This window comes from Chenopodium quinoa, unplaced genomic scaffold (assembly GCF_001683475.1).
Source record: "Chenopodium quinoa cultivar QQ74 unplaced genomic scaffold, ASM168347v1, whole genome shotgun sequence".
Taxonomy (NCBI): Eukaryota; Viridiplantae; Streptophyta; class Magnoliopsida; order Caryophyllales; family Amaranthaceae; genus Chenopodium; species Chenopodium quinoa.
Window position 1 is genome coordinate 9194108 of NW_018742418.1, and position 14548 is coordinate 9208655.

At 36.5% G+C, this 14548-nt stretch overlaps 2 protein-coding genes across 3 annotated transcripts; one reads left to right on the plus strand and one right to left on the minus strand.

The window, feature by feature from the left end:
* Positions 1-570: 570 nt before the first annotated feature.
* Positions 571-7213, plus strand: LOC110713188. Of its 2 annotated transcripts, XR_002509800.1 has the most exons (3): positions 571-1761; positions 5829-5908; positions 6835-7213. XR_002509800.1 is itself a non-coding variant. In XM_021891653.1 (2 exons), exon 1 carries the CDS (start codon positions 723-725, stop codon positions 1740-1742), a length of 1020 nt encoding a protein of 339 aa, XP_021747345.1. In that variant the 5' UTR covers positions 573-722; the 3' UTR covers positions 1743-1761; positions 6835-7213. The 2 variants fall into 2 exon arrangements, 1 of the variants encoding a protein (XP_021747345.1); XM_021891653.1 differs by lacking the exon at positions 5829-5908 and having other exon boundaries at positions 573-1761.
* Positions 7214-7955: 742 nt separating this feature from the next.
* LOC110713197 (probable protein S-acyltransferase 22) lies at positions 7956-13980 on the minus strand. The gene is made up of 9 exons (XM_021891664.1): positions 13451-13980; positions 13243-13356; positions 11322-11729; positions 10998-11066; positions 10828-10899; positions 10068-10196; positions 9813-9893; positions 9520-9702; positions 7956-9279 (listed from the first exon to the last, which is right to left on the minus strand). Exons 1-9 carry the CDS (start codon positions 13490-13492, stop codon positions 8521-8523), a joined length of 1857 nt encoding a protein of 618 aa, XP_021747356.1. The 5' UTR covers positions 13493-13980; the 3' UTR covers positions 7956-8520.
* Between the last annotated feature and the right edge of the window lie 568 nt (positions 13981-14548).

The window sequence follows — 14548 nt, forward strand, 5'->3', positions numbered from 1 at the left end:
GACTAGTGAAAACCAATTTAAAATATGACAAATAAATCTAATATAGAAGCAATTTATTGGATGCCCTTATGCATTTGATCAATTGCTAATTTGCAATTTTAGGATGGTTGTTATCTCACGACTCACAACCTGAGATTGAATTTTTTTTTAAAAAAATAATATAAATCATAACTAATACTTGTAATTCAAATCTCATCTTTTATTTTTGTTGGGGTAATCAAAAATTTTTAATCTAAAATAATTGATAAATTGCCTTTTCAATTAGTTGAAATACTTTGACACACTTTCTTTTATGCTTTATTTTTACGATAAAACTTAAAATTATATGGAGTATATTGACAAGCATGATAAAAGAAACATCTCAATTGCATAGAAAGGTATAATACCATACCCGACCCAATAATAATTTGATTCAAATTTCAATTCGCATGAACACAATCATTTAGTACGGAGTAGGACTCAAATACTCAACTTTAAAATTAACCTGATATCACCAAACCCAATCCGATCATTCGAGTATACCGAATCAGATACAGGTGGACCCCGCACCGCCACCCCCGCCATATCCATCATCTCACTCTGAGATTTGTTAATCATTCTTCGCCAATTCAATTTTCATCAAAACTCTTCTTCCCAACACCTTCAATATCTCTCTCTTTCTTTCTTTCTTTCTTCCTTCCTTCCTTCCTTCATTTTCTCTCTCCTCTCTCAAGCAAACAACAATGGAGAATTCATCCCAATCTCTGGTAGATTTCGGGGGAGTAATCACCGAATCAAAACGCATAATCAATGCTCACTCCCGCCATTTCTTAGCCCATTCAGTTCTCTTCCTTCTTCCTCTCTCCTTCTCTCTTTCCGTCTTCCCTACTCTTCTTCACACCTTCACTTCCCCTCAACCCAATCGCATCGTCTCCCTCCTCCGCCATAACTCCGCCGCACCTCCGATTCTTCTCCACCCCACTTTTCATCAACCCCACCATAAAACCCTCGTTTTCTCTCTCCTCTTTTCTGCCTTTATTCTCCTTTTCTCCCTCCTCGCTTTTGGGTCGATTACATTCTCTGTTCTTCATGGCTTCTATGGCAGACCCGTTAAGCTTGTTTCTGCGATAGCCTCTCTTCTTCGCTCGTTTTTCCCTCTTTTGGTTACTTTTATTGCTGCCCAGATTGTGATTTTTCTGATTTTTGCGTTGTTTGGGGTTTTTGGCTATTTGGGTGTCAAGGGAATTGAGGTAATTGAAGGTGAATTTTCGTATAATTCTCCTTACTTTTATGGGATTTCTTTAATTGGGGCGGTTTTATTAGGGTTAGTTTTGGTTTATGTTGGGGTGAATTGGATTTTGGTTAATGTGGTTGTTGTGGTTGAATCAAAATGGGGGTTTCAACCCATGGCTAGAAGCAAGGATTTGGTGAGAGGGATGAGATGGGTGGCACTGTCTTTGATTGTATTCTTCGGCTTTTTCGAGCTCGTGTTGTTGTGGATCAGTTTGGTTTCCGGGGGCGACTCCATTGCAGTGGAGGATGGGTGGAATACATGGGCCTTTGCTGTTAGAATTATGGCAACTACTGCTGTTTTAACGGTGCTTTTGCTTCATGGAATTGCTGCCGCTACGGTTTTGTATATCTATTGTAAGGCTTTGCACGGCGAGTTAGCCAGGGAGATTGCTCATGAGTTTGCTGCTGATTATGTTAGCTTGCCCTTTGATGATCAGAAGGTCCCTCACATTGTTTGTTATGTGCATTAAGCTAGTTTCTTCCTTTCAGGTTAGTTTGAATTCAGTCTTATGCTAATCCAGTAATTTTTGGTTAGAATTTCTTTAATCTTTGTTATATTGCTTCATTCAGGAATTGTTGGAAAAGGAAGGATATTTAGATTTTTATGGATGCCTGAATATGTTGACCCCTTTAATGTATGAATGTAGTCTCAACTAATTAGATTACGTAGCAAAACTGATGTTGCTTAGCCATCATTCCGAAATAATCCGTATGAAAAAGAAAATATTCCAAATTTCGTTTGTAGTCCACATTTGCATTACACGTTGCTGCTGCTTTTGCTTTGGTGATTATCCTTAGCACAAGTTAAATTGCTGTTAATGAACATCCCCATCAGCGGAGGCTAACAATGATAGACAGATTTCTCTTTGTATGCTAAAGTAAGATGTTCAACATGTCTTGGAGTTCAACCAGTTTGTCATAAATGAGTTTATTATCTTGATTTATAGCATCCTTTAGTTTTTGATAGATCAAATGCCTTTGCAATCTGCATCCTTTGACTAGAGAAATCATCAGCTTGGAGTGCCATTAGAAGTTAAGACTGTTTAGGGCATAATTCAGTGAACTAGCTGATGCTATTTTTTGTACAACTACGAACATATTTGCTCATGCTAATGGATGTATAATACTCCCTTTGTTCCACGAAGTTCTTCCCTTTTATTGTAGATACACATACTAAGGATAATTAATACAGTAAATTGGTATATGTAATTACTCTTTAGAGAGATAATTTGTGATAAGAAAAGTGGTCCCAAAAAGTGGGCCAAGTTGGGGTAAAATGATATTACAAGTATTTCCTCAGCAAAAATGAATAGCTTCATAGAATGACCCTAAATGGAAAGTGGGTAGAAATTGATGGAATTGAGGGAGTAGGTCATGTATCTGCATTTGTTTGGAATACTGGCTGAGATAGTTCACTTAAGAACTTCATGATTTTAATTTCTACTTGGTCTATTAGGTTTCTTGGTGAGTGAAAGAGAGAGCGACAGTTACTAGTTTGCTAGTAGATCAATTGTTTGGCTTCTCTTTCAGCAGCACAGGGCAATATATACTAGTCATATTACGTTTTACATGAGTACACAAGGCATCACTCTGTGTCTACTCCACCTCGTCATGCATGGCTGCTTTCTTGTCTTTCTATAACCTTTGGGTTAATGCCAAATCCTAGATTTCTTATCTTAGCTCCATTCTTCATCTGGGATAGATTTGTGAAGTGGACTATCTTTTTCCACATGGATGAACGCTGTTGTGTAAGATTCAACACTTTATACTACCCCTGCTCAATATTAGTTTTTACATTGTCTCAAATCTGTAGTTAAAGATATTACATGATTTTAGGACGCAATTCTATATATGCACTCGAGTGTACCTAGAGTTAGGTGCACCCAAGGGTTTTTTTTTTTTTTTTTTTTTTTTTTGGAATTTTTAATGGTAACCCTACACTATTGCTACACTGAAATGGTAATCCTTGTATTTTTTTATTTCTCAAAATTACCCTAAATAATATTACAAACCTGGATAAAGGAGGAGGGTTACGATAGGTCAGCCAGTGTAAAACTTTGTCATATCGCTTGACATGAGCCACAATGATTGAGAGTAGTGTTAGGATGGGTGACCTTCTGTGAAGTTCTCATGTTGGTTCATGTAGCCGATCCCACTAATGGGATTAAGGTGTTTAAGCAAAAGAAGAAGAAGACCCTAATTACAATTTTTTCTCACCTATGACATTAGTGAGACCTCATTGAATTAGATTTCATGCAAATGTTAACTGTGATTAAAATAAACAAGTAAATTAGTTAAATGCCCTTGCCATCATCACCTCTCTACTTCACACAACCTCTTTACATCCTCCTCCGTTGCCACCACCACCACAATCACTCTCACTCTCCACCTTCTTCCTCCCTCCCTCTCTCCTCCATGGATCAACCATAGCTGACCCGAAACCCCAACCCCCATGCTTACCCTTACCCTTACCCGGCCCAAAACCCCAACCCCCACATCCACCACAATGGGCCTCACCCTGGACGAACTCACCACTTGGACCACCGTCTCTTGCTCCCACCTTTACCCTTTCTTGTTTTGGCTTCAGTAACCGACCACATCTCCTCACAGGCACCCGACTTCTGTGGTCGGCTGCATTTCCTCATTGGATTCTTAACATCTTGATGGTGGGTAGTGTTTTTGGCAGATTTCTTTCGCATTATACCGCCTTATTTTAGGAGGAATGAGAATTAGAGATGAGGGGGAAAGTGAAGGAGAGGAAGAGGAGAGAAAGGATGAAGATGAAGGGGTATTTCTTTTCTTGTAGGAAAGTTGAAATCTCCATTGCTGAACAGGGGAGAGAAAAAACAGAGGAAGGGGAAGAAGGGAGAGTTTGTTGGATAAAAGGGGTTGTCAGCAGTGGTTTGTTTGGTGATCTTTAGAATCTTTGCCAGGGAGGTTGAGGGAGGAAGGAGTGTTTTTTTTTTTTTTTTTTTAATCCTAACCATAGTTTGTTCTTTTATCACAAAATTTAAATAAAACCCTTATTAATGTCATAGGTGAGAAAAATTATAATTAGGGACATTTTGTAAAATAAATAAAGGGAAATACTATGTGGTGGCCTCCAAGATTTGAAAATTCTATCTGGTGGAAAAAAATTTTGGCCATAGTTTCTAGTGACTCCTAATATGGTATGAATCTATTTAGTGATCTTATTTCATTAAATAGCTAGCTATTTCTGATTTTTGGCTCATTTTAAACCCTAATTCTCCTAAATTACTAACCTACCCCCAAATAAATTTCTAGCTCTCTTTCTCACGCAGCACCTGCTGCTGCCCTCACTGCTCAACACCACCGAAGCATCACCCTCCTCCCACTGCACCAGCATCACCATACACAACCGCAACAGTCCCACAACCACCCATCTAAGCCGGCAAACGCCCAAACACACTGCAACAATCGGAACTTTCACCCCAAAAGCCCGAAATCGATTTTGATGGCAGGGAGATGGCTGTAAAACGAAGCGGATGAAGGGGTGGATTCGTGGCCGAGTAGGTGGTTTTTGGGTAGTGGGGTTGGTTACGGGTGAAGGGGTGGATTTGGGTGGTGGAATTGGCTGGGTTTTCGGGGTGGTGGTGGTAGCTGAATGGTTGTGGGGTCAATGTTGGTGGCGGCTTAGTGGCTGGATGATTGTGGGGTCATCGGTGGTGGTGGTATTGTGTTAACTAAGGGGTAGGTTAGTAATACTCCCTCCATCCCAATTTATTGTTCATGTTTGTGTTTTTTCACGGTATTTAAGAAATGAGAGGAAAAAGTGGATGAAGTACATTTAAAAAAGTGAATAGTACAATTATAGACAAAAGTCAGAGAGAAAGTGGAAAAAAGTACAAGGCAAGTGGAAAATTCAAAGTTAATTTAGAAAGTTCAATGAATAAAGTTAAAATAAATGAGGGTATAATGGTCTTTACATATTATCCAAAAATAGAAATAGGAACAACAATTGGGGTTTCCAAAATAGAAAAATAGGAACTATAATGTGGGATGGAGGGAGTATAATTTATTTAGGTTAAAAATCTATCCATAAACTAATGGGTTAGCCATTTTAGTGAGAATTTGACACTATATAGAGTTAATCAAATATAGAGGGTCACTAGAAACGATGGCCAAAAAAAAATTCACCCAATAGAATTTTCCAATCTTGGAGGCCACCATGTAGAATTTAAGCGAGGGTTACCATTTCAGTGTAGCAATTGTTTAAGACTTTAGAGCTACCATTGAGAATTTTCCTTTTCTTTAACTTTTTTTTTCCTTTTTTTTTCTCAAATGAAAAAAATAAAAATAAAATCAAATGAGTTATAAGTATTTTTGGGTTCCACCTTCCTCAATGTGCATACAAGTACATGTAAAAATCTCTCAGGGAACTTATGGCCTAAACGTTATATGTTCTAGCAGTCTAGTATAAAATGCTGGATGTACAATACTAGAAACAAATGGTATGATCGTCATCGTGTGAAACTTATTTTTGTTAGATGGTTTCTTTCAACTTTATTATGGGTCAAAAATCTAAAGCTTTGCAGGAACTAGCTTCCAACTTTCTTGGTGTATTCTGGGTGTTATGCTTCAGCTGCTAATTTCTGAAGGCTGACAAATTGGCAAGGTGATGATGTCCTTCAACCAACTTTCCCCTTCTATGCAGTTTATCTATCACTGATTCAAACTTTTTGGTATCTTTTTGAAAAATTTTGAGTTGGAAATTGTCTTAAACTACACAAGCTGGAATAACACTAATTTTGGGAGCTGAGGGCTCCAGAGCAGAGTATATGGACCACAAAAGCCATAACCCTTGTAATACTTTTTGAAAAGCCATAATTCATATTGTAGGGTCTACTCTATAAAGTTTCATGCCCATTTTAGCCAATTTTTGAGAACTAGTTGGAGCTCTGCCAATTTAATTCTTGTGCCAGAAACCTGTATGCATTGACTCTTTGTAAATGCATTTTACTGCAGAGATTATTTATGATGGTTTGCTATTTGAACCCTATTTGGGAGAACAGCCACTATCTATGTCTTAATTTATCTTTGCAGCCTTGCCTACGGCTGTATATCCTTGTGCACCTATTTCTCCATCCAAAATACTAGGCTACATTTCTATTTTAGCCCGTCTGTCCTAAAAAATCAGGCCTGTCTTAATTTAGTATGTTAAAGTTTGACCTTTCCCATAATACCCATTATGATAGCCGATAGCCTTATAAGAATTTCAAAGAAAGATTACACTCATAACTGTAAAAGCTTAAATTATGAAGGATAGTTATGAATGTAATGAAATTTTAGTTAAATTCGTTAAAGATGATCCAAATTAAATGTGGTTTATAGAGCATTTTATAGGGACAGGGGGTATTAGAATATTTGCTGGGGTGTACTGTAGGAGCACCAAGCTTTCAAAAATTCATTCCATCAAGTGTAAGAAACAAGGTTCTCTTTTTTGTAGCAATTGAGCAGACTGAACGTGTTATCGATTTCACTAGTTTTTGCGTTTCCATATCATCTCAGCTTTTATATCTAACCAAATGTGCACTTCTCCAGGACTGATCTGCGACTTGCGAGGGGTGGCATGTTTCTAATTGCTGATGATAGTTTGGTGTTACCAAATTCAAGTCTCCTTTAAAGTATTGCTCTGCCAAAATTAGCTCATTTCTGCAGTAGCGTTCATTGTTCATATGCTGTCTAATCGACTATAGTTTAGCTCTTTTTTTTTATTCCCCTTAAATCTTTATATCTTTTGTTAGCAGTTCTCCATTATCTCATTGTATCACTGATGCTATATCCATAGTCAGGTGTGAAAGTAATAGACTTGATTGTAACTTCTGTAAAAAAAAAAAATCGAGACAATGTAAGAATTACTTTGTATGAAGTTTATGTTATAAGATCAATGGATGTACATAATAACTTGTTGAATAAGTAATTCCAATGTTCCATACATAAATGTGCAACTTTAATTGAACATTTTTAGCTAGAACTGGCTGGGAAGATTTTTAGCTAGAACTTTAATAATTTGTTTAACAAGTAATCTAATTCATTTATTACGTTTTAAAATAGTCAATTTTAATTGAGCAGGACTTGTTAAATCCATTTACTTATAATCTACCACGTATTTCATAGTTAAATTTGATCACTTGGAGTCTTGGACGATTTGGATGAGCAAGTTGATTAGAAGAGTATGGGCTTGGTTACCGTGATGTGAACTCATCATAAGCTTGACACTGCATGAGAGGCACGCCGATAGGCCATGGGGTTGTTCATGGACACAGGCCACATGATTATTTTATTTAAAATAAAATCTAAGAAATATATGAATGGCTTACTAGCCCTGTCACCTGGGTTGGGCTATGCATGGACTCCTTTCATAAAAGAGTGGCACAATTAATTAGTAGTTTCATTGATGACTTGATTAAGATTTTCTACTACAGCTCGATTCTTGTCTCTACAGCGCAGAGTATTTTTAGTGAGAATGCATTTAAAGGGTGTAATTTATACGAGTAGTATTAAGTGGCTATAGTGAGCATATTCAGATTTTTTTTTAAGTGGCTTTAGTGAGCATGTTCAGATATTTTTTTTAAGAAAATACTATACACAACCCTTAAAGCTACATATAAGCATTAAATACATACTAAAAATTATATAAAAATCAATCATTCAGTTTAATATTACGGATTTACTTTCTGCAGATTACTGTTTATTTCTGTGAACATATTCCTCAAGTAACATCCTGCTAGGGTGTAACTAAAATTTGACAAAATATTTTGTTTAAACAGAGGTGAAATTGCCTTGATGTTAATAGAAACAGCAAGTCACGGAGGAATAATGTAATCAAAGAATTCAAGTTATCTTGACGTTTTTCATGGTGCTACACAGATCTGAAAAGTTTCACTTGCAAACAACGAAGACAGCCAGAAAAATTGCCAAGACATTTCTAGCAAAATTAAACACATGCAGGTAAATACAATATGCTCTGCAACATTAACCTGGCTTTTTTTTCCAAAAACTTCGCTAAAATAGCATGACCACTCGAAGTTAGATCCTGCACAATGCCTTCTAAGTCCAGCAACTTGTGTTCCATCCATCTTGCATTTCATGCATCTTCGTGTCTGCTTACCTCCATTGACCAACCAACTCTCAGGACATAAGCGAGCTATCAAACTCACAAATGAAAGATATTCACCCTCCAAAACCCTAAAAAACAAATCATCATATTCACTAAATTCCATCCCTTCAGAACTTTCTAAGGTTGCCCTGGCTAAAAGCTGAAGGTCCCTTAAGACTAAGCATTCCTCCATCTTGGTTTGACTTGAAAAGTAAACTACTCCAATTCACTGTTCTTTCAACTGGCCTTGAAGGAACCTGGTCACTATCTTCTCCACCAGAAGGTTCATACCCATCACTGGTCGACCTTGACAGTGGCATCCCAGGCAGTACAGCTCCACCAGCCACTGACAAACCAGTAAGCCTTCTAGATTCTTCTGCTCCAGAAGAGGAGTGACGGAATGGATGCACATCAGGCGAGCTGCTCTCAGGAGAGGAGCCAGCCATGTTAGCTCCACTCGACATGGCCAGGCTAGTTCGGAAGGCACTCCTTGCTTCTAGCTGGAGAGGAGCCAAGCTGCTGGATGATGCTTTCGCTGTTTTTGCGGATACATTCACAAGCTGCTCGATGGGAAGATCAGATGGCAGTCGAACCCGTTTGCTATTTCGCCTTCTGCTGTGGTCAAGCCTGGAGATTATCCGGCGGCCACTGCCAAAACTGTTGTCCTGTTCAAGGTTGATTGGGCCCTCACGTCTTATCACAGGCTGCAGAATCTTTGATTTCTTCCTTGCCTCTGCAGCAGCCTTTGAAACCTCTTCAGGATTTAAGCGTGCTAATGTCCATGGACTGATCTTTACTGCAGGATTCTTTTTCTTGATCGGTTCCTCTATAGCAGTCTTTTTGCCATAGGAACTCACAGATCCAGTGTCTGGAGGAACTACATCAAACTGATAACAACACAGACAATGCAACCATTAACATAAAATTAATAGCTTGAGTATTATATTATCACTGAGCTTAGTATACAAAAGTCTGAATGTCAACGATATGGCAGCAATATAATTATTCAATTATTTTTGATGGAGGATGATTCGAGGAATGAAAGTCTACGATAGTCAGCTAGTTGTACTTGTGAGGTTCATGGTCACAAGCTGCCAATTTTAAAAGGAGCATCTCATAAAAATTACCTGATCCTCAAGAAACAACCGTGGAGGTGTACACCATGCACCCCGTCGGAAAGTATTGAACGAACTAGCACTGCTTAATCCAGTAAGGGAGCTAACTTGAGACATCTGAGGACTCTGTCCACCCCCAACTTCTTGTTGTTCTTGCTCTCTCAGAGCTACAATGTAATCATATGTGCTAAGCCCCTAGACACAACGTATTTGAAAGATTAATACTTCAAACAATTTTTTTTCCTTCATCATGATACGGGTTCCAATAATATAGCAAGAGGAAAAGCAAGAGCTGTCAGTTTTACCTTCTTTATGAGGAGAATGTGGAAGAAGAAAAGCTGAGCCAGTGGTAGGGTTGCTATCATAGCCAAAATGGTGCACATGGCCTACAAAATTATAGCATAATCCAAGAGAGATGGTCAGCACTACCACAAGTGAACTACAAACTACAAAAATCCTTTCCGTAAACCCCATATCAGCAATGTAATAATTGTATGTACACTAGTGTAAGCTGACAAACAGCACAGGAAAAAATTACGTTGAAAAAAGTAGGTACTAACCACTACAATAATAAATGGCACCATAGAGAAACTGCTTCCCAGCTTTGCAACAATCTCAGTACTGAATTTCTTCCTCTCAAGAAAAGTGCAAATCAAGACAAGGATCCCAGTTGACCATTGAAGAATTAGCTGCAATCTCAAAGCCCAACATGCCATGCACACACCTGTCAATATTTATCTAAAATAAAAATGACATGAAAATAAATGCTATTTTTTTTTTTTCTTTGACACGGATTTGGTTTGGTAAACACAGGTGACCTAAGGTCTTTAATTATTGAAACTTGTAAGAAAAAGCTGTCTCTAGGTTAATGGTAAAGTTGCCCCTCTCATCCATAATTACAATAGTTTCATAAATTCCTTGCCTGATTTCAATCCAAAATAGTTAAGGAAACTCCAGAATCAGAAGTGTTAAATACTGTTCAGTAGTTTCAGAAATCATTTATTCAGAAATTAGTTATTCAAGATACAAGCTGCCATTTTAATTGACTTATGCCCAGTTATATATCAGGGCTAATTTAAATAGCTTGGGTTTTCAGTTTCAAAATAGTGTTTCTGCATGAATTTTTGGATAATTTGTTTCAGATAATTGAGCTGCTTGATTAAGATCTCCCAATAACAGTGTAAGTCTAAAATTTGAAACCACGTAAAAAACAAGTTTATTTTGATTGTCAAATGGAAAAAATGTAATCTCAATGATACCAACAAGCAATATATTCTTTGTCAGATATCTATACACCAGTGATGGATGCTTTCTACTTACCAATAGAAGTGACACAACCATGAGAGTGAAAAATTTCCGGTAGTTCCTTTTACCTATACAGTTATTGAGCCACTGCATATCAAGAATACATGCAGAAATGAAAAGCTTGTCAAGGCAATATTAAGAAATCAAATACTGTAAGGTATAAATGCTCCAAGCCTCTCACATACCCGGCAGTGGTGATCAAAACGATCAACACATTTATCACAAACTCTACAATGCTTGCTGTACTTGAACACCTACATCATAGACATCATTTAAATCATAGCAGGATAATTGAAAAGTAAAGACCATTAAGGGGATTTCATAAGTTCATAACTATAAACACAAACTTCCTGCAGTTCACTAGAATGTGCATATCCAATTGAAAAGCGGTACTTTTATAATGTAAAAAAGCATGAGAACATTTTTAAACTTTTCAATAGCATTTTAGCTCAAGTTAAAGAGCAAGTGTAAGGAGAAAATGACAATTGAATTCAAGTAGTTGAAGATACCTCGACTTCACATAAACTGCAATAGAACATTCCATCTTCACTTGCTTGCCGCTCAGAAGACTCTTCAGATGAGCTCATACAGTTGCATAGAAAAGTACAGGGATAGAGCAATACTCCCAAAACACAAGATGAACAACTTGATGATCTAACATTATGTTCATGTTCAGCATCAAAATCTTCCATATTAACATCTGTGCTCTTGACATTTCCATCATGATGTTTGTCACCATTCTCCCCAGAAATCACAAATTGCTTAGATGAAGCAGATTCCCCTCCTAGTTTTAAGTCCTTTGCTTCAGTATGATCACCTTTGCATGCTGTTTTAAGGTACTTCTTAGACCTGAAAACTCCTGGGTCCGCTGGATCAGATGCTGCACACCAGATATATAGTCCAAACGCACTTACTATCTGAAAAAAAAGGCAATGTAACATAATGATTATCCTACTCAAGGACAACTCACACTGAATATCAAGAAAAAAAAAAATTAGAATGAACTAGATAAGGTTGATGCTTATCCTCTAAACATGCGTGCCTTATTGTGATACTGAACTTATGTTAATCAACATGTTTGTATGAACTATGAAGGCATTATAACTCAAAACTATCTCCAGGAAATAATCAGAACCAAGAAAGCATATAAACTTCTAAACAAGCCAAAATGTTAGAATAACGGAAAGACAAATCAGATGAGAAACTTCACTGACAGCCAAAAAAAATATGATTACTAGGTTTTGTGTAGGATCATTATCATTGTAATGAAGTAATCAAAGCACAAGAGTTGAATCCACATAGCAAAGGCCATGAAATTAGAAATTTTAAATCATCATGAGTGGATTATACTGTTAAATTACAAAGTATAAACTGAAACATGTTATAATATGAATGGAATCAGCTGATAACAATACCAAATTTCTCTCGGGGAATTATTATGTCATATACCAACACTAATACAAAATGCAAGCAACAAATATATATCTTGGTGACATAAAAATATTAACGGACATTCGACATATGTAATTATGTAGTGGCAAGTTCTGAACCAAACCTTGGATAAGTATATAACGATGAACTTAGTAATAGATTGATACTTTTATTAGAAATCACACCAAATTTACAAAGGGATAATGAATTATATTACAATAAACACATCATTTCAAATAATAGTGGGTTGCACTAGAAAATGAGAAGACAAAAAAGCACAAATAAATAAAACATTTAACAATGTATATTTCGTCAAATTATTGCTTGGAAGAATCAAGTCCGAAATACTATAAGTCAGCATAAACGCCAAAATCCAGAAAACCCATTGAATTATGAATCAGACATAGCCAGCAATAAGTATAAAGGATAAGCCAAATTTATTTTATATACATTAAAAACACAAAACCCATTGAATTAAATGAATTATAATCATATAACGTCATGTTAAACAACAATTATCTGTTTATCTGGGATTTGCCACATAATAAATGGAATCTGATAATTAAATCACAATTTCTGAAGAGATAAATAGCATAATTCAAGTGACATAATAAAGAATATTTTGAAAAAATCAATAAAGTTGCTAGAAGACAAATATTTCATCTTCCCTTATCAAGAAAAAGTAATGGCATTGGTGCTCTTAGATTATGTAGCGACAAAAAGGAAACTCAAATTTTCAAAATCAAACCCAGAAAAGGAAAAGCAACCCATTTCCAGGAAATTGGATCAAATTCAACATAACCCCTAAAAAAATTAAATTCAGAATTAGAACCCAAAACAAAATGTACAAACAAAACACATAAATAATAAGTTGATTAAAGTGGTATCCAAAACCCGTTATCGAATCCCGTCTACATCATTTCCTTTTACGGCCGCTACACAGTCAAATTAATCCGATAAAACCCAGATCTCAACTTCATCAAGACAACATAAACTCACAAGAGGAGTGTAGAGGCCCATTATGATATACTGGTAAAGCTCCTTCCCAACAAAAGGAGCAAAAAATACATAGAATGCAAAACCCAGTGCTAAAAACACTGCTACTGCTACCACCTGCACCCAAAATTCAGCAATTCAACCAAAATTCAGTACAGAAAATTAGAAATTATTCAACAAAAAATATCAAAAAATTGACAAAAAATTGCACCTGAAGTGGGTGATAAGGAAGTTGCCATCCATGCTTTCTCATTTTAAAAATTTAAAATTTAACCCACTAAAAAATGCTGAACTCCCAAAAAAATTAAAGAAAAATTAAGCAGAAAATGTGCTTAAACTTCCCCTAAATTCCCGGGGAAAGAATGGTATGGATCGGTGTTTGAGAAGAAACACATTGTTTTTTAATTTTTAATTTTTTTGGGGGGAGAAATTAAAAGGTGGGTAATGAAGAGAGAGGAGAGAGAAAGAGTAAAATGGGGTTTTGTGTAACAATCTAGTGTTTAGTGAGCTTTTAGAGAAATGGGGTTATGGAGATCTGGAGCAGCAGGAAAGAAAGAGGAGAGAGAAAGTGTGTTGTGTTGTATGGAGTGAGAGGAGGAGGAGTGTTGGAGTGGTGGTTGTATTTCTTTTGTAAGACCAATTATAGTCACTCGATAGCTAAAGGGGCCTAATGCTCTTTTCCTTTACACTTTTTGGCTGATTTTGCCTAGTTTTAATTTCCCATTAGGTATCTGCCTTTCTACCCATGTCCTAATTTTTGTGTACAGCTTGTAGAGTCGGAGAAAGTAGATCTATCGATCCCGTGTTCAGGATCGGACGGGCCAGTTTTGGGTCAGTTATACTGGATGGATTGTGTAGGTGGGTGTCTCTATTAGAAAATTTGGATCAAGTAAATTTGAGTCTGGGTATAAAAGTAGAAGTAATAGATACTCGTCATGTCTCCTTTTATTTGCATCATGGGCGCACTTTATGTGAGTTTTATGAGTCATATAATGCAAATATAAAGGGACAAAGGGAGTGCTAATTAAAGGTAAAGATTAATTTAATCCTAACAAAAAACGATATTGAGTTAAGGTTGTATTAAATCATGTAAAGGTAAATAACAAATTGGATTGTGTCAAATCAAGTTTTGAGCCTTTTTTTTATTATTATTATTTATTTTTATTTCAATTTTTTGATCGAGTGTAGGCTTAATGCAATTTCCTCATTATCGTTTCAAAGTTAAGTGATTTCGTTTATGTGTGTCACATGTGATTTGACTACATTTTAAAATCGTTTTTCATGTTAAGTGTTCATTTACTAAGTTAGG